The sequence below is a fragment of the Theropithecus gelada genome, chromosome 19 (assembly GCF_003255815.1).
Source record: "Theropithecus gelada isolate Dixy chromosome 19, Tgel_1.0, whole genome shotgun sequence".
Classification (NCBI taxonomy): Eukaryota; Metazoa; Chordata; class Mammalia; order Primates; family Cercopithecidae; genus Theropithecus; species Theropithecus gelada.
The window spans coordinates 13,622,742-13,641,465 of record NC_037687.1 but is presented as its reverse complement, the minus strand read 5'-3'; the positions used below and the strand labels follow the sequence as shown (position 1 = coordinate 13,641,465).

At 58.1% G+C, this 18,724-nt stretch overlaps 1 protein-coding gene across 1 annotated transcript in view; it reads left to right on the top strand.

Moving 5' to 3' along the window:
• Window positions 1–18,724, top strand: part of RFX1 (regulatory factor X1) — a 46,273-nt gene that overhangs the window by 12,679 nt on the left and 14,870 nt on the right. Inside the window, exons 2-8 of the mRNA XM_025367282.1 lie at window positions 573–944; window positions 10,595–10,704; window positions 10,920–11,003; window positions 11,945–12,052; window positions 13,515–13,631; window positions 14,677–14,772; window positions 16,149–16,243. Coding sequence (XP_025223067.1) covers window positions 626–944; window positions 10,595–10,704; window positions 10,920–11,003; window positions 11,945–12,052; window positions 13,515–13,631; window positions 14,677–14,772; window positions 16,149–16,243 — 929 coding nt within the window. The 5' untranslated portion in view covers window positions 573–625. The remainder of the gene's footprint in view (window positions 1–572; window positions 945–10,594; window positions 10,705–10,919; window positions 11,004–11,944; window positions 12,053–13,514; window positions 13,632–14,676; window positions 14,773–16,148; window positions 16,244–18,724) is intronic.

Here is an 18,724-nt window from a genome sequence, read left to right as displayed (position 1 = left end):
AAAAAAACCCCTTTTAAAAAAAAAAAAAAAAAAAAAAAAAAAAAAAAAAAAGGTGAACTAACATAGGGAAAGTGCCCAGCCCCATGCCTGGCCTGCAGGAGCCCTCAGGAAGTGCCCACTTGGGGTCCTCAGCTAAGGAGATGGAGGCAAGGCAGGGGGCAGCCCCTGGCATTTGAGACTGAACCAGTGAGAACTGTACCATTTTTCTCTGGGTGAGGGCACAGAGCAACCACACGGGCCCAAGTTTCCCCGCAGTGGGGGGAAATGCGATCCTACATGGATGTGGGGGTCTCTGGGTACCAGGGACTGGGAAGGCAGGAGTCCTGGCTTGGGGTGAGTCGGGGGTGCGGAGTGGGGCTCCAGCCCTGGTCTACAGCCGGTCCCCCTGCAGTGACGGGTTGGATATTTCTGGCCACCAGCCTGGGGATTTAATTAAGTTAGTGATGAACCCAAGCATATCTCCAGGGAGCCCAGAGCTGTCCCTGCTTTCTCTGCCTGTGGATTAATTCCTGTTTTTCCTTCTTTTGTTTTGTTTTGTTTTTCTCTCCCCCCTCCCCGTCTTTCTTCCCAAGGAATAAAAAAAAAAAAAAAAGCCTTATTTATTATCATTTTCCCCACCGTTGGCATGGCAACACAGGCGTATACTGAGCTACAGGCAGCCCCGCCACCATCCCAGCCGCCACAGGCCCCGCCACAAGCCCAGCCTCAGCCGCCACCGCCACCACCCCCAGCGGCACCCCAGCCCCCACAGCCGCCCACCGCTGCTGCCACCCCTCAGCCCCAATATGTCACCGAGCTGCAGAGCCCCCAGCCCCAGGCACAGCCACCGGGCAGCCAGAAGCAGTACGTGACGGAGCTCCCGGCTGTACCCGCACCCTCACAGCCGACTGGTGCGCCCACCCCGTCGCCTGCACCCCAGCAGTACATCGTGGTCACTGTCTCTGGTAAGTGCTGCGCGCTCGTGCGTCCCGAAAACTCCTCTCAGAGTTGTTCAGGTAGCCTAGCCCCCAGGTGTGAAGGCAAAGGGCTGCTATGCCCCCCAAGGTTTCTGGATGGGACTTGGGGCATCACTAGGGTAGGGGTGCTCAAGCCATACAAGGAGGCCTCTGTCCCCACAAACTCCTTCCCAGCAGAGCAGCTCTTAGAGCTTCTGTTTTTGGTTTTATTTTGTTTCTTGAGACAGAGTCTCGTTCTGTTGCCCAGGCTGGAGTGCAGTGGTGCAGTCACAGCTCACTACAGCCTCAACCTTCCAGGCTCAAGCAATCCTCCCACCTCAGCCTCCCAAGTAGCTGAGACACAGGTGCCCACCACCATGCCTGGATAATTTTTAAAATTTTTTGTAGTGATGGGGTCTCCCCATGTCGCTCAGGCAGGTCTGAAACTCCTGGCCTCAAATGATCCTCCCACCTCAGTCTCCTGAGTTGCTGGGATTACAGGTGTGCAGCTGTGCCCAGCTAATTTTGTTTTGTTTTGTTTTGTTTTGTTTTTGTGTTTTTTGTAGAGATGAGGTCTTGCCATATTGCCTAGGCTGGTCTCAAACTCCTGGGCTCAAGCGATCCTCCTGACACAGCCTCCCAAAATGCTGGGAATACAGGCATGAGCCACCATGCTCAGCCTCTTAGAGCTGCTCTGACCTCTCTTTGCAAGTAAGATGTCCCTGGAAGAAGGGTTTGGGCAGTGGCATCAAAATTTGCATGGACCTGTGGGAGACAGAGGGTGCGGTCCAGGCCTGGCCTGTCTACACACCAGTCTTTTGATCTCCCTGCTCTGGTTTCCTCATTTGTGGTGGAATCATCATAGCTCCTCGCTCTCAGGGGACACATGCGAGGGTCTAATAGCCAGGATGGCCTCGAGTGGGCACTTCAGGGAGGTCAGCTGTGGGGGGCCTGTACATGTCACCTCCCCTTCCTAGAGGAGCCACGCCGTTATTTTGGGCAGGATCCAGGCTCCGGCCCTTTTCTTTGTTTTTGCTTTTCTTTCTCATGACATAGGCTAAGGCACACAGGACCTGCGTTGAGAGCAGGCCATCTTGGACAGACCTGTTGCCCTCTGAGCATTTCCCACAGTAAACGTAGTGATGATGTTTTGGCTTGTTTAGGGTCTGCCTGAGGGCTGGGTGTCTGTCTCGACTGACTCAGTGCTCTGATGGGAGTGGCAGCACAGCCTGGGCATTGGGCTAGATTTGTGTGTTTTTTTGGTTTAGAGATGGGGTCTTGCTATGCTGTCCAGACTGACCTCAAACTCTTGGGCTCAAGTGATTCTCCTGCCTCAGCCTCGTGGGTAGCTGGGACTACAGGCCTCTGCGACTGTGCCCAGCTGGTGTGTTTTTAATGTGCTCTGTGGAGGACGGAGGCCTCAGTGGGAGCCTGGATCACAGCTCGCTCTGGTCCTTCTCAGAATGGGAATGGAAGGGGTGAGACCATCAGGGCATCCTGAGGGGCTGTGGAAGGGGTGGGTGAAGATGTGATTGGGGACCATAAGGTCATAAAGAGTCATCAAAATATATAGCAATTCACCGAGTGCAGTGGCACACGTCTATAATCCCAGCACTTTGGGAGGCCGAGATGGGCGGATCATTTGAGGTCAGGAGTTCGAGACCAGCCTGGCCAACATGGTGAAACCCCGTCTCTACTAAAATATAAAAATTATCTGGGTGTGGTGGCGCGAGCCTGTAATCCCAGCTACTCAGGAGGCTGAGGCAGGAAAAATCACTTGAACCGGGGAGGCAGAGGTTGCAGTGAGCTAAGATCGCGCCACTGCACTCCAGCCTGGGTGACGGAGCGAGAATCCATCTCAAAAAAAAAAATAACGAAAAGTGTAGCAATTGGCCCCGTCGTGGAACAGAGCAGATGGGGCTGGGACCCTAGGCAGTGTCCCAGAGGCTTCTGGCAGTTTCCACATGAGAGGTCCAGGGCCTCTGGGAGAGGTTTGGGATGGGGACATGCAGGGACTCGGCAGTGGTTCTTTACTGTATGGACGGAGTGGAGATGTCCACATGAGCGCCACACTTAGTGCCCTCCTGCCTGTGTAGACACAGCCCTGCCCTGGTTGAGGTCGGGCTGTGGACTGGTGAGCCTCTGGTGGGTTCTCAGCGCTGCTCAGAAATCCTGCAACATTTCCTTAACAGTGAACTTCATGCTCCAAGAAACCCATTCTCCCTCTACCCCGCCTTCACCTCCATCACCTCTGTCTCATATTATGCTTCTGGTTCCTGACCCTGCAGGCAACGTTACTGGGGACAGAGTACCATCAGGCAACCACAGGGACCCCTTCTCCCGCCCAACTCCCGGGGTGCATCTGCACCCACCACCTCTGCCTTCTCCTTGGATGAAGCAGCATCGCCCATATCCAGGACACGCTTCTGCCATTGCTGCTTCTAGTCCCTTCCGCATGACTTAATCCCCCTCTTGCAGATCTTCTGATCCCCCCATCAAGGTGGAAGAGCACCCATTTTGTTTATTTTTTATGTATTTATTTTTTGAGACAGGGTCTTGCTCTGTTGCCCAGGCTGGAGTGCAGTGGTGTAATCATGGCTCACTGTAACCTCCAGCTCCTGGGCTCAGTGATACTCTCACCTTAGCCTCCCAAGTAGCTGGGACTACAGGCGCCCGCCACCAGGCCCAGCTAATTTTTTGTATTTTTAGCAGAGACGGGGTTTCACTGTGTTAGCCAGGATGGTCTCAATCTCCTGACCTCGTGATCCGCCCGCCTCGGCCTCCCAAAGTGCTGGGATTACAGACATGAGCCACCACGCCCAGCCTAATCTTTTAATTTTTTTGTAGCAACAGTCTCACTATGTTGCCCAGGCTGGTCTTGAACTCCTGGCCTCAAACAATCCTCCCACTTCAGCCTCCCAAAGTGCTGGAATTACAAGTGTGAGCCACCACGCCCAGCCAAGCCCCCATTTTATCCAGGAACCTCCAGCTCCTGGACCCCGTGCCACTGGCCCCCTTTTCCCCAAAGATCCCCTCCTGTGAGGCCTCCAGGAGCCATCTGCCCTGGTCTCCGCCCACCCCCCTGCAGTCCCTCCGTGGTCCCCTCTGCTGCTTCTCCTCATCTCCCTGACCTTGTCGGCAAAGGAGGGAGAGCCCCAGACTCAGGCCTGGGAACCTCTCTTAGCTCCTGTAGTTCTCCTTTCATAATGGCCTCATCCTGTGTCCCAGCTCTCAATGCCCACACCGAGGTCTCCAGCCTGGGCTGCAACCCTGAACCCCAGGACCCCACATCTAGCCACTCTTGACTCATCCACTCGGTGTTGAACTCGCTGCAGGCCAGTGCAGCCAAATTGAATTCTGCATTTTTCCCTCTTCAAATCTTCTCTCCTTCAAGACTTTCTCATCCTTCCAGGCCCACGGTCAGTCTTGTTTCTGTCCTACTCCTCCTTGAGTAAGACCTCTTGGCTCTACCTTCTAAACTCTTCCAGAACCCACCTGCCTCTTCCACTTCTACGACCCCAATCCTGGTCCAGCTTCTGCCCTCACAGTCTGACCCCTCCCAGCAGCCAGAGGGAGCTGGTTCACAACTGCCCATTAGGTCCCGTCACATCCTAGCTCGACCCTGATGGCTCCAAGCCAGGTGGTTCCATGGGCCCTCTTTGAGAAACCCCAGCCTAGTCTCACTCTGGGAGAGCAGGCTCCTACCCCTGATACCTGACAAAAAAAGGGCTTTAAAAGCTACACACACACACACTCTCTCTCTCTCTCTCTCTCTCTCTCTATATATATATATATATATATATATATATGTATCTGTGTGTGTGTGTGTGTGTGTGTGTGTATATATATATATATATATAAATAAGCTGGGCATGGTGGCGGGCACCGTAATCCCAGCTACTTGGGAGGTCGAGGCAGGAGAACTGCTTGAACCTGGGAGGTGGAGGTTGCAGTGAGCCAAGATTGTGCCATTGCACTCCAGCCTGGGCAACAAGAGTGAAACTCCGTCTCAAAAAAAAAAAAAACCGCTCCACACACCCTGTGCCCCTACTAGCAAATGCCAAGCCCCTTCAACTCTGGCCTCCCAGCCTCGCCCACTTCCACCCATCCCCTCACATACCTGGTCCAGCCCCCCTGGCCTTCCTACAGCTCCACAAACCCGCCAGGCTCAGTCCTGCCTCCTGACTTTTGCACTCGGTACCCTCTGCCAGGAGCACTCCCTGCCCCAGACCCTCTGGGAGCTTGCCTCTTGTCTCCCTCAGGTCTCTGCTCAGACACCACCTTTCTGACTCCCACACCTCCCTGCCCCTGCCCCCACTGCTCACTCTCTGTCTTCTTGTTTGTTTGTTTTTGAGACAAAGTCTCACTGTGTCACCCAGGCTGGATGCAGTGGTGCAATCTTGGTTCACTGCAACCTCTGCCTCCCGGGTTCAAGCGATTCTTCTGCCTCAGCCTCCTGAGTAGCTGGGATTACAGGGGACAACACCACGCCAGGCTAATTTTTGTATTTTTTGGTAGAGATGGCGTTTTGCCATGTTGGCCAGGCTGGTCTCGAACTCCCTACCTCAAGTAATCTGCCCGCCTCGGCCTCCCAAAGTGCTGGGATTACAGGCATGAACCACTGCGGCCCGCTGGTCTTCTTAACACTTATCACCACTTGAAGTTATGATAATGGGAGGGTGGGGGTGCCCACCTGCAGGCAGGGCTCTGTCAGTGCTCAGTCTCTGTGGAATGACTGAGGAGCACCAGCCTGACCCAGTACAGCCTAGAGGAGCACCTAGCACAGCCATCATGTCCTGTCAGCTCCTGCATGGCTGACTGTTTGCAAGAGGCCTCGCATGTCACCAGTGGATGACTCTGCTTGCCCTCCAGAGTGTCTGATGGGTCCTGATCCACGCCCTAGGTGTGGGTCTTACCTGCTTCAGGGTCCAGGCTCCCTAGAGCCAGGGTCTGGAGTGGGCACACAGCTCCAGGCTCCACCACTCCCCAAGTCCTTCCACTCTTGGCCTTGGCTTCTCCAGCTCTTCCCGCACTCCCCCAGGGAGGCCCTGGTGCTTCAAAGTCAAGACCAAGTCCCCGCACTTTGGGAAGCTGAGGCAGGCAGATCACCTGAGGTCAGGAGTTCAAGACCAGCCTGGCCAACATGGTGAAACCCCATCTCTAATAAAAATACAAAAATTAGCTGGGCGTGTTGGTATGTGCCTGTAGTACCAGCTACTGGGGAGGCTGAGGCAGGAGAATCGCTTGAACCCGGGAGGTGGAGGTTGCAGCGAGCCAAGATCGCGCCATTGCACGAAGAAGAGCAAGAAGTCAAGAGCAAGGCATGGTCTTTGGGTCAGACAGAGCCAGGCGGGACTCTAAGTAGCTGTGGGGCATGGAGAGGTAACCTCTGTCTCCCCCATCTTGGTAGTGCTCCCAGGAGGGTACTCTGTACCCAGGAGGGCCGGCTGCAGCAACCCTGCTGTCCCCAGAACTCTCTGGGGCTCACTTGGTCAGGCGGTGGCTTAGTCGCCTTTCACAGTGGTCCCAGGGAATTTCATTTCCCTGCCATCCACATTCTGGCAGTTGCCAGCCTGTCCCCAGAAGGGTCACTGGGCAGTGCTTCCTGGATTTGTTCTGAGGAAGAGGAGGTTGGCTTGTGCCCTGCCAGCTGTCCCCTCCCCCACCCCTTGCAGTAACTCCTCAGCCTTCCTCCCTGAGCCTCTGCCAGGTTAGCGCCCCTCCTCATCTAAGGGTGGCCGGGGCCACGTGAGCGCCGGGGAAGCGGGAGTAACTGACACCAGTGAAGGCTGCCATAAGGCACCTGGGACTTCTCCCAAGCCAGGAGCAATCGGAGCTGACCAGAGACCCAGGGAGTCCGCAGGGAAGAGGAAGGGAGGGGCCTGGACCCAGACTTGGAGCCTGGGGCTGGACGCCAGCCGACACCAACACCAGACACAGCTCACCCAGCCCCAGTCCACGCCTGCCCTGCCTAAAGGTGACTTTGGAGGTGGTAGGAAGGAAGATCAAGTTTCCCTGGTCAGGAACAATACTAGATCCATAAATCCCTGTCCTCAGAGGCCATCAGACTCTCCCAGAACCCAAGGCGGAAGGAGTGTGCTGTGGGCTCTGGCAGCCACTCCTGGGAAGGTGAAACCGAGCTGGCCTACAGGGAACAGGGGGCCGCCCTGAAGGAGGGGCCGAGTCCAGCCCTTCTTCCCCGCTTCTCTCTCACTTGGGGTTTGGGGGGTCCAAGAAGAGTTGTGTCCAGACAGGGAAGTGGAGGGTGTTTGTCAGCATTCTCAAGCACAGATGGGGAAACTGAGGTTGGAGCAGACACAGGACAGAGGACACTGGAGGCAGCAGGGGCCCCTCCAGGAGCCCCTGGGGCAGGAGGCAGAGAGTCAGGTGGCCTCATTTATCCATGGGGAAGGGGGCCAGGCCCCCACGGTGGATGCCAGGAGCCCAGCCTCTCGGGCCTCCCCTGGGATCCCCCAAGTAGCTCATTTAATGTTTGAGTAGGTCTAGATGGGGAAGTGCGGGGCTCGGGGAGGACGGGTGCCTACTTGTCAGAGTCATTCCACTGCTCAGAGACGTTGATGTGTTAGATTCAGGGACAGGAAATCGGCCGCCGTTTCCTGAGACAGTGGGGGCCTCCCTGGCCTCCTGCACATGCCCAGAGTGGCGATCTCCGGCAGATAGATGCAGACGCTCGCTCGCAGACTCAGTGCCACCCCCACTTCCCCTCCTGGCTTCCCTTCGCTGAAACACAGAGAGGGCCAGACCCAGCAGTGGAGGGGCCCTGCCCCGGCCGCAGGCAGACAGGGACAGCTGCACAGGAAGCCCTCATCCGCACGAGTCACTCAGGCTCACCTGTTCAGCCTCGTGGCGCATCCCCTGGTGCCCTCCTGGGCTGGCAGGCATGGGGTCCCAGCCTTGAGGGCTACCCCAGAGGCAGGAGACGGGCAAGGCTGCTTCCTGGAGATAGCCACCTGGTCCCAGCAGGTCCCCAGGCCTCTTCCTGCTGCGGGTCCTGCTCAGGGACCAGTCCCTGAGCCCCGGAGGTGGTGGGGGCCAGCCCACCACTCCCTGCCCACCTTGAGTTTCCTGGGTGAGACACTATCCCTTAGGCTGGGCCTGAGTCCTTGGGCCCCACGGACCCAGGTGTGCAGGGCCGGTCACGTGACTTGGGGCTGTCTCGAGTTTCTCTCAGGAGGGGCCCTGTCAGTGAGGGCCTCCTCCCTTATGGCCCAGGGAAGCCTAAAGATACCAGGGAAGATTTAGCAAAACATAGGGGCCTGTGGAATTGGCTGCACGGGCAGCTGGTCAGGCAGGCCTGGGATTGACCAAATGCCCCACAGCCCACATGAGGCCATGCAGAGGCCTCCCCCGACACCTCCTCCCACATCTTGCAACCCCCACCCCCAACACACACTCATGCCCTCTGTCCTTCACTTGGCCTTTGCATCTGCCCTGGACAACCCTCCTGTCCTATCCAGGCCCCTCTCCTTCCTGTGCCCTGCCTGGACACCCGAGACCAAGTCTGGATACCTGGGTCCCCATAGACCCCCAGCTTACTTTCTTTCCCATGCCCATATACCCAAGTCCACACATCCCTGCCCTTGGGGCTCAGCCCAGGCAGAATCAGTGACTCCAGGTTCCATGTGTGGTATGAGGTTTGTGTGGGCCCAGAGGGGAACCTGTGTCATGGCCTGCACGGTGGATGGTGCATTTGACCTTGGACAGATCACGTCCTTGCTTCTGGTCTCTGCTGCCTTGTCTGAAAATGGGTAATAAAAGCTCTTACTGTCAGCTGGGTGCAGTTGCTCACGCCTGTAATCCCGGCACTTTGAAAGACCAAGGCGGGCGGATCACTTGAAGCCAGGAGTTCAAGAGCAGCCTGGCCAACATGGCAAAACCCCATCTCTGCTAAAACCACAAAAAATTAGCTGGGCATGGTGGCGGGTGCCTGTAGTCCTAGCTACTCAGTGGGCAGGAGAATCACTTGAACCAGGAGGTGGAGATTTCAGTGAGCCGAGATTGTACCACTGCATTCCAGCCTGGGCGACTGTGAGACCCTGTCTCAAAAAAAAAAAAAAAATGAAAAGCTCTTAACGTCAGCCGGGCACAGTGGCTCACGCCTATAATTCCAGCACTTCGGGGGACAGAAGCAGGTGGACATGCTTGAGTCCGAGAGTTCGAGACCAGCCTGGGCAATATAGCAAGACCCCCATCTCTACTAAAAATACAAAAATTAGCCGGACATGGTGGTGCATACCTGTAGTCCCAGCTATTTGGGAGGCTGAGGCAGGATAATTGCTTGAACCCCAGGGGACAGAGGTTGCAGTGAGCCAAGATCATGCCACTGCACTCCAGCCTGGGTGACAGAGCGACACCCTGTCTCAGAAAACAAAAAAGCTCTTACTGTCTCTGGCTGTCCAGAGTCTAACATAACACCTAGTGTGCCAGAAGCAACACTAGCGTGTGCAGTGATAACTCCTTGCCCGTGGCCCTTCAGTGCTGCCGGGGTTGGATAAACCCCTCTAAATCCACAAGAAAAATGGGCCTGGGACCTTGGCTCCTTGGCAGTGGAGGAAGGGCAGGTACATGTCCACCCCCAGCCCCACCTCGGCCTCTGGAGCTGCTGGGGGTAAACCAGGTCACATGGAGGGGATGGGATGGATGGCGTCCCAGCTGGGGTGAGGGTCTTCTAGCCAGCGCCTCTTGGGGACACTTGCCTCTACCCCCAGCACCCCTGCTAATCACTTAGCAAGATGTGCATGAAATTTGACCTGTGCCTGCCCGATAGCGTCTCCGGGTACCAACCTCCCTCCTCAGCCCGCAGCGCTGCCCCAGCCCCGCGAAGGCCCTGCTCTGCTGGGGAGGGGCGTGTTTTCCCAAGAGGGCAGGCAGGCTCTCCGCATCCACTGGGGGGATTAGCGCCCCAAGGTTGCGGGTATAAAGCCACCTGCACACCCTGCTGTTCTATAGAGGCGGGCAAGGAGCAAAGAGGAGCAGGCAGGCCCCCCTGGACAGACAGACGGACAGGGGGCGGGTGGGGCGGTGGGGGACGAGCACCATGTTCTATGATTGCCTCTTCTCAGCTGCCTGTCAGCGTGAGTACCTGCCTCCCCGACTCCAAGCCCCTTGTGGTCCCCACCCCACTGAGGACAGAGGGTCAGGGAGGGAGGACTTGGCCACAGGTTAGCAAGACCTTCCAGGGACCGCTCCTCCGAGCAGCTTCCACTCTTGGGAAGTCAGGGGTCACCCCAGAGAATGTGGCCCCAGTGCCTCGGTCCTTCCAGCACTGCCAGGACCCTGGAGTGGACAGTCAGTTCCCTGCCTATCCACAAGTCCCGTCTGCTGGGAAGGGCCCAGCCTTCTGGGTCTTGAGCATCATAGCTCTTCAGTCACCCTATCTGGTCTGGCTTCAGGATGAGGAAAGCTGATGAGGGCTGCTTCCAGGTATTAAGGATCCTCGGTCCTGCAGGCCCCAGCCCACTCTGCCGCGTGGGCCCCTGATGGGTGCAGTCAGGGCTGGCTGGGGGTAAGCGGGACTTGGAGGGGCCTGACCTTGCTGGGGGTTGGCTTCAGGCTGCATCTTCCCCTCCAGGTGGGCTCAGGCTTAGGCTGGGGGCGGGGACAGCAGGCAGAGCTGACCTGGTGGCCCCTCCCCACAGAAGGTGCCATGCGGGCCAGCGAGACGGTGTCAGAGGCCAGCCCCGGCTCCACTGCCAGCCAGACCGGTGTTCCTACTCAGGTGGTTCAGCAGGTGCAGGGCACCCAGCAGGTAGGATGTGGCCCTCCCAGGGGGCGGGGGAGGGCCTGTGAGGGGGGCAGTGCAGGTTGCGGCCTTGGGGGCCTCGCCTCCCCTCCCTGCTTCCTGCTGGAGCCATCTGCTCACCTGTTCTTATCAAGATGTGCACAGCAGCCGCCCGCCACCCAGCCGCACCAGGCCTCCCTGGGGGAAGCGGCAGCTCAGCTCCTCCTGCCTTGTCTCCACAGCGGCTGCTGGTCCAGACGAGTGTGCAGGCCAAGCCGGGCCACGTGTCGCCCCTCCAGCTGACCAACATCCAAGTGCCCCAGCAGGTAAGGCTGGTGTACCTGGCCCCCACCCTGGAAGGCTCCCTCAGGGTGGAGGACCAACCCCTGTGGCAAACCAGGATCTGTCCTCACCAGGATCGGAGGAAGACGCCCCATCCAGGGGCTGCCCTACCTCCTGGCTCTGGGCAGTCACCTCCCCAGGGTGAGACTATCAGGCAGGGGCCATCAGGGACAGAGGAGCTGCAGGAGCCATCTCAGCAGAGAGAATAGGATGTATAGTTGGGAAGATGGTTTACGGGTCCAGCCTGGTGTCCTGAAGCAGAGAACCCAAGGCCAGGTTTTGAGTCAGCAGTCCAGAGCCAGCACAGGGTGGTCTGTGCCCCAGAAGGCTGCACATGAGGTGCCAGGCTCACCCGTTTCCGATTGATCAGCACAGAACTGGACAAAGTGCTGTCAGCTTTTGCAATGGCTCGGTCTCGGCTCGCTGCAACCTCCACCTGCCAGGTTCAAGCAATTCTCGTGCCTCAGCCTCCTGAGTAGCTGGGACTATAGGCGTGCGTCTCCATGTCCCGCTAATTTCTGTATTATTAGTAGAAACGAGATTTCACCATGTTGGTCAGGCTGGTCTCAAACTCCTGACCTCAGGTCACCTGCCTCGGCCTCCCAAAGTGCTGGGATTACAGATGTGAGCCACCGCACCCAGCCTAGTACTGTTGGGTTTTAAGGATGACAGCACATTCCACATGGCCTGACAACAACTCCGGCTCTGCCACTTCCTGGCTCTAGGACCTCAGATAAGCGCCTTTGCCGTCCTGAGCCTTGGTGTTACCCTCTGCGAAGCGGGGGCAGTAGCTGAGCTTCATCAGGGCTGTCAGGGCGATTCTGTGAGCTAACAGGCGTGAAGCACTTAGAATGTCGCCTGGCACTGCGCAGATGCTCGGTGCTGTCATCAGTGATCTGCCTTCCCTCTCCCTCCCTGGCTCCAGGCTCTTCCCACGCAGCGTCTGGTGGTGCAGAGCGCAGCCCCAGGCAGCAAAGGTGGCCAGGTCTCCCTGACGGTCCACGGTACCCAGCAGGTGCACTCACCCCCAGAGGTAAGTGGTGGTCCTGTCAGCCGCCCTCCCCCCAATGTCTCCCCAGGTCAGCAATGTATCCCTATAGTATATCTGGGGCTCCCTGCCCCCCGCCAAGCCTACTTGCTCCTCCAAAGTCCTGCTTCCCTCTTCACTCCCAGTGCGACGCCCTTCTTGACCCCAGGTAGGGTGGCTTAGCTGCCCAATTCCTGGATCTGCCAGCTCTGAGCTAAGCGGCCGTGGAGCTCTGCTCTGGGAGAAGGAGGTGATTTCCTGGGTTGAGATGGCCCTGGCAGCTCCAGCTCAGGGAACTGCATTCGAGAAACAAAGTGGGTTCCTCTTCCCTCCGGAGGGTGGGACAGTCTCTTCCAGGAAGCCTCGGACCACAGGGTAGATTCTGGGGACCCCACCACCAATGAGGGTGTTGAAGCCAGGCTGTGGATGCTGTCTGCATCAGGAGCTCGGGGTCAGATGGCTGGCCCAGCCGCTTTCTCCTGTGGGACTCTGGGCAGGCCTCTGAGCTTTCTTTGGTTTTTGAGACAGAATCTCGCTCTGTCCCCCAGGCTGGAGTGCAGTGGCGCAATCTCAGCTCACTGCAACCTCCAGCTCCCGGGTTCAAGTGATTCTCCTGCCTCAGCCTCCTCAGTAGCTGGGATTACAGGCGTGCGCCACCACGCCCGGCTAATTTTTGTATTTTTAGTAGAGACGGGGTTTCACCATGTTGGCCAGGCTGGTCTTGAACTCCTGACCTCAGGTGATCTGCCCACCTCGGCCTCCCAAAGTGCTGGGATTACAGGCGTGAGCCACCACGCCCGGCCCCTTTGAGCCTTCTGAGCCCCCAGTTTTCTCTGTGTCAAACAACTGATGGTATCAACCACCCCTCAGCTTGCGGTGGGCATTACAGCCTGAGGCACAGCGGGGCTCAGAGCAGACACAGTGCTCCATGGCCAGCCTGCCTGGGCTCAGCCCTGTGCCTCACCGCCTACAGCCGTGTGACCTGGGGCTTGTCCCTTCCCCTCTGCCCCTCCATTGGGAAGTGGGAGTACCGTGAGATTCCAATGAGTACATTCAAAGCACTCAGTGCAGTATCTGGTGGGAGTTGGCCCAATATCACACCAGAGGCTGCTGTCATTGCTGTCATTGCTATCATTGCTATAACCTTTGAGGATCAGCCCCTGGAGAGCGTCAGGGGTGCTGGGGGCACCACCCACCATCAGCCAACCTTGCTGGGGAGGGTTAAACCCCCATCGTTGCCAGGAGTTGACTGGGGCCCTTGCAGGGAGTAGGCATTTGGATGCATGGGACACAGTCAGTTAGCAGCCTGGGTGGTTGGGATAGGTCCCCACAGGCTGCCGCCCTCCCCAGACAGCTCTCCTGAGAAGGGTGTGTGTGAGGGCCCGGGTGTCCCAGAGGGAGTGCGAGTCCACCCCAGAGAGGATGGGAACGCACCCCAGCGGCACTCCTGTGTCTCCTTCCCTTACAGCAGTCGCCGGTGCAGGCCAACAGCTCTTCCAGCAAGACGGCTGGGGCCCCCACGGGCACGGTGCCACAGCAGCTGCAGGTCCACGGCGTCCAGCAGAGTGTCCCCGTCACCCAAGAGGTGCCAGGCCAAGGCGGGCAGCGGCTCGGGCCAGGGGTACCGGCCAGGCAGCCTCTGCAGCCCCCCATGGCTGTGCCTCTGGCCTGTTAGAGCCCAGCCCCTGTGGGTCCAGCCCCAGCCTGCCACCCTGGCCTTTGATAAGCATCTCTCCCTGTTTCCAGACTCAGCATCCTGGGGCTGGAGGATGGGGGAGCCGTGGGGAGGAGGAAATTGGGCCTCCTGGAAGGAGACTGGGGCATAGTGGGCCAGGGGAACCACTTGGAGAAACCACCTGAGCCTCTTTGGGCCCATTTGCCTGAAGGAAGCCCTGAGGCCACATCCTGGCTCCTTCTGGGCAGGGTTTCAGGGAGGGGACCCAGTGCCCAAATCCACACCCAGCCTCTGCAAGGAGGCAGAGCCCTGAGCCGGCGCAGGTTAAGACACTGGGACTGTGTGCCACCTGGTTGTTACCAACGAAGTTGAGGGGTTCCCAGCCCCTTGAAAACATGAAATCCATAGACCCTTTCCCAAGTGTAAACAGAAACCCTGTCCCAGAGAATTCACAGATACTCCCCTGCCTGGCGCTAGAGCCCCCCAAACCTCCAGACCTGGGTCCAGGCCCCAGCTTCTCCACTCAGCACCCTCTTCCACCAGCCTCTGTCCCTGGCTCTGCACCCCTAGGATAATCCCCGCATCCCCACCACAGCACAGAACAGGGCAGACAGTTGACATGGGGGGCGGGGTGGGGACGAAAGATAACCCAAGGCCTTGCCTGCGGGTTCTTGGCACAGCTTCAGGGGCCTGTAGGGAGAGGGGGCGGAGAGCAGAGACCCCGCAGTTAGTCGCAGGTTCAACTCAGCTCTGCCGCTTCCTGGGAGCCTCACTTTGCCCCTGTGAGTAGGTGCCCATTAGTAATGGATCCAGCACCCTCCTTGCTTGGCTGGAAAACGGCAGCCTCTTGCTTACGGCCTGCTGTGAGCTTTACAGAAGGTCGCCCGTGCAGGGGCTGGGTGGGTTGACGGCCATCGTTGCCATGGTCATCTTAACGTTGCCTTTCCCCTCCCAGAGGTCTGTGGTCCAGGCCACTCCACAAGCTCCCAAAGCCGGCCCGGTGCAGCCGCTGACCGTGCAGGGCCTCCAGCCAGTCCACGTGGCTCAAGAGGTGTGTGTCTCCCCCTCTTACCCCAGGGGCAAAGGGGCTGGTCCCGGGCTGGGGCTGGGGAGTGCAGGCCCCTGAGGCCGCAGGGAGGGAAACGCCTCAGTGAGCTGCACACCCTGCCCTAGATCCTTCCTCTTTCCTGGCCCCCTGGCAGCTCAGGGTCCAGGTTTTGCTAAGAGAGATCTGGATTCAAATCCCGCTTCTTTCTTGCGTGGCCCTGGGTCAGTTCTAACCCCTCTTCGAGACCCCGGGCGGCGGGGATCTTCCCTCGGGTGGCTGCGTGCGCGCTCAGCAACCCGGTGGGTGGAGGCCTGGAGCCCCACCCGCGGCCGCCCCCGTTGACCCCCCAGTGTCTCTGTTTGTCCTCCAGAGCTCAGGCAGTCAGTTTCCCGCTAGGAAGGCAGAGCAGCGAGATCCCCGGCCCACGCCGCCGCCGGAGCCGCCGCCCCGGCCGCCCGCGTGCAGCGGCGAGGCCCCGCAGCTAGGCAGCCCCGAGCCGCCGCCGCCCCATTACGAGCCGGGCGCCGAGCAGTGGGTGGAGCTGGTGGGCGTGCTGCCCCCACACCTGCTCCTGCCGCAGCAGAAAGTGGTCTTCGAGCCACTGCCCCGGCTCCCGGCCCGAGCCAGCCCCGACCAGAGGGTCAGGATCCAGAGAATCCCCCAGGTGCTAGTGTTCGGCACGGCCGCCACGGCCCTCAAAGTAGGTGGCGGACGCACGGGCGGGGGGCAGCGGGCGGGCGGGGGCGGGGGCGCCCGGTCTGGGCCGCCCACCAGGCCCCGCAAGCCCTGTAGACCCCACCTCCGCCCGACGGGTCGGTCTGGGGACCCGCCTCTGACTCCCCACCCAAGCCCAGTCCAGGTCCCAGCTCCGCCCCTGCAGACAAGGGTGGGGGGATGGAGGTTGGGGGACTCAGGCCCCGCCCCTAAGGCCCTGTCAGTGATTCCAGGTTCTGTCCCACCAACTGGGGCCCCAGGCTCCGCCCCTCACATCCTGTGCCCTGTTTCCAGGCCCCGCCCCTGAGGCCCTTTCTGTGGCTCCACGCTCTGGCTCCAGCGATAGTCTTGCCCCTGTGCCTGGGGTCCAACCTTCACACCCACTGCAGGACCCTGTCTCGGGTCCCCTCCACTGCCCGTCAGGCCCCACCCTTGCTGTCCCCAGTCGAAGCCGAGAGTCCCGGCTTCTCCTCCTGACACAGCTCTTCCTGATCTGATCCCCAGCCCTGGCCTCCTCCAGGGTGTTTTGTTGAGAGTCCGGAAGCCACCCTGGGGGTCCGGGAGCTGGGCGTCAGGGATAGCCTGGGTGGACACCAGCCCTTTAGAGGCAGAACTGTAGGAGCTGGCCCACGCCTGACCCTCCACGTGCCCTTCCTCTGCCCCAGGTGCAGCAGCTCCAGCAGGTGCCCGTCCCACACGTGTACTCCAGCCAGGTGCAGTATGTGGAGGGCGGCGATGCCAGCTATACGGCCAGTGCCATGTAAGTGAAGGGAGAGGGGTGGGTGGGGGGTCGGGTCTGCCCTGGACCTTCCCCAGGCTCCCAGGACACCAGGCCCCAGTCCCAGCCCCCAGCAGGCCATCTGGCCTTCAAGGCCTCAGGTGACAGACACACAGGTGGGCACTCCCCAGGGGCCGCCACAGTCACAAAAAGTGGCGAAGCAGAGGGACCCTCGAAGGTTGGAAAAGGCACCCTGGCGTAGCTTGGGGCTTGGGAGTCAAATGAGCCTGGTTTTTAACCAAAAAAAAAAATGGCCAGGCGCGGTAGCTCACGTCTGTAATCCCAACACTTTGGGAGGCCTAAGTGGGTGGATCACTTGAGGTCAGGAGTTCAAGACTAGCCTGGCCAACATGATGAAGCCCTGTCTCTACTAAAAATACAAAAGTTAGCCAGGCGTGGTGGCAGGCACCTGTAACTCAAGCTACTCAGTAGGCTGAGGCAGAAGAATTGATTGAACCCAGGAGGCAGAGGTTGCAGTGACCCGAGATCGTGCCACTGCAACTCCAGCCTGGGCGATAGAACGCGACTCCATCTCAAAAAAAAAAGTAATTTGACTCTCAACCCTGTCCCATAGGGGATGCTGTGACCCGTTTCTTTGTTTCCTTCCAGAGATATTCTAAGAACAGAAACTCTAGCCCTCTACCCATTTTTTTTCTTTTTCTTTTTTTTCTTTTTTTTCTTTTTTTTTTTTTTGAGATGGAGTCTTACTCTGTCGCCAGGCTGGAGTGCAGTGGCATGATCTCAGCTCACTGCAACCTCTGCCTCCTGGGTTCAAGCAATTCTCGTGCCTCAGCCTCCCAAGTAGCTGGGATTACAGGCACACACCATCACACCCAGCTAATTTTTGTATTGTTAGTAGAGATGGTGTTTCACCATGTTGGTCAGGCTGGTCTTGAATTCCTGACCTCGTGATCCACCCGCCTCACCTCCCAAAGTGCTGGGATAACAGGCATGAGCCACCACAGTGGTCTCTTTTTTTCTCTTTTTTTTGAGACAGGGTCTCACTCTGTCGCCCAGGCCAGAGAGAAGTGGTACGATCAGGGCTCACTGCAGCTCACGGGCTCAAGCAATCCTCTTACCTCAGCCTCCCTAGTAGCTGGGACTACAGGTGTGCACGACCATGCTCAGCTAAATTTTTTATTTTTAGAGAGATGGGGTTTTGCCATGTTGCCCAGGCTCATCTCCTCAATCTCTTGGACTCGAGTGATCCTCCCCTCTTGGCCTCCCAAAGTGCTGGGATTATAGGCATGAGCCACTGTGCCCAGCCTCTACCCCCTTTTTTTGGTCAGAAATAGAGGCAGGACATTCCATCCATACCTTATTTCTTTCTTGGCTCTTCTCCCACGTGTCCTCGTGGATCCTGGTCACCCTCTTAGCTGCTGTGTAATAACCCCTGTACAGATGTAGCAGCCACGATGTCATCAGTCCCCACCCAGTGATGCGTAGGGGGCTTCTTCCCCTCCCTGGGTACAGCACTACCATTCCTGTGTATGAGCCGTGTCAGGCAGGTGCCACATCCTGGCCTCGCTTCAGTCCCAGCTCTGGCTCCTCACTGGGGGTCCTCCATGCCACCTTGCCTCTCCCATCTCCACAGAAATTGCTGCAGTACTAGAGTTACCGTTGGTTTAGTTTCTAGAGGTTTCACTTGGTTTTCTTTGCATTTGCGTGATTTTTTTCGTCCCTGCCATGTGTTCTTCTGGGGACAACGCTGGGATTGGTTAGCTCATGGATTGACTTAGTCCTAGAGTCATGATGCTCTGACCGACCCCAAGGGGCCTGGTCCAGGCACCTGAATTGTAAGGCTTGGTCCCTGGCGTCCGGCTACCTCACAGTTCCATCCGTTTCTTTCCAGTGCTGCTAATCTTTTCACTGTGCGGTTGAGCCAGGCTGGCAGGGGCCAGACAGGGCATTGCAAAGAGGAGCCTGGTGTCCGAGGGTTCCTGCTCCATCCCTGGTAGCGTCTCTGCTGTCTCTCCTTTGCCTGTCTGAATCCCTCACTCAGTGATCGTAGTGTGTGTGATTGTACCTAGTTCATCGTTGTTATCGGATTTTTCTGCTACAAGAAGTTGTTGGGGGCCATTCCTGCTGTCAACTGCCCACTCCTTCTGTCTCTCTTTCTGAGTGAATTACTGCGAGTTCCCAACCCTTTGCCAGCCCTATCCCCACCCAGACCAAACCCACAGCCTCTGGGCCTCCATCCCTGGTCCTGTTCTGGGGGACATCCAGAGCCGCACACATTCATTTATTCATTCATTCAGCAACCATCTACTGAAGCAACATTTTTGCAGTACACGTTGCATGCTGGGTGCCCAGGAGTGAGCAGGCTGTGGCCCCCGCCTTGGAGAAGTGGGGGCACTTGCTCAGGTCATGTGCTCTTGGTGTCATTTTGTGTGGTAGACATAGGGCAGGACAGAAAGATCGAGAGCTGGACCTGGTATCTGACAAAGACCATGCTTCCATATC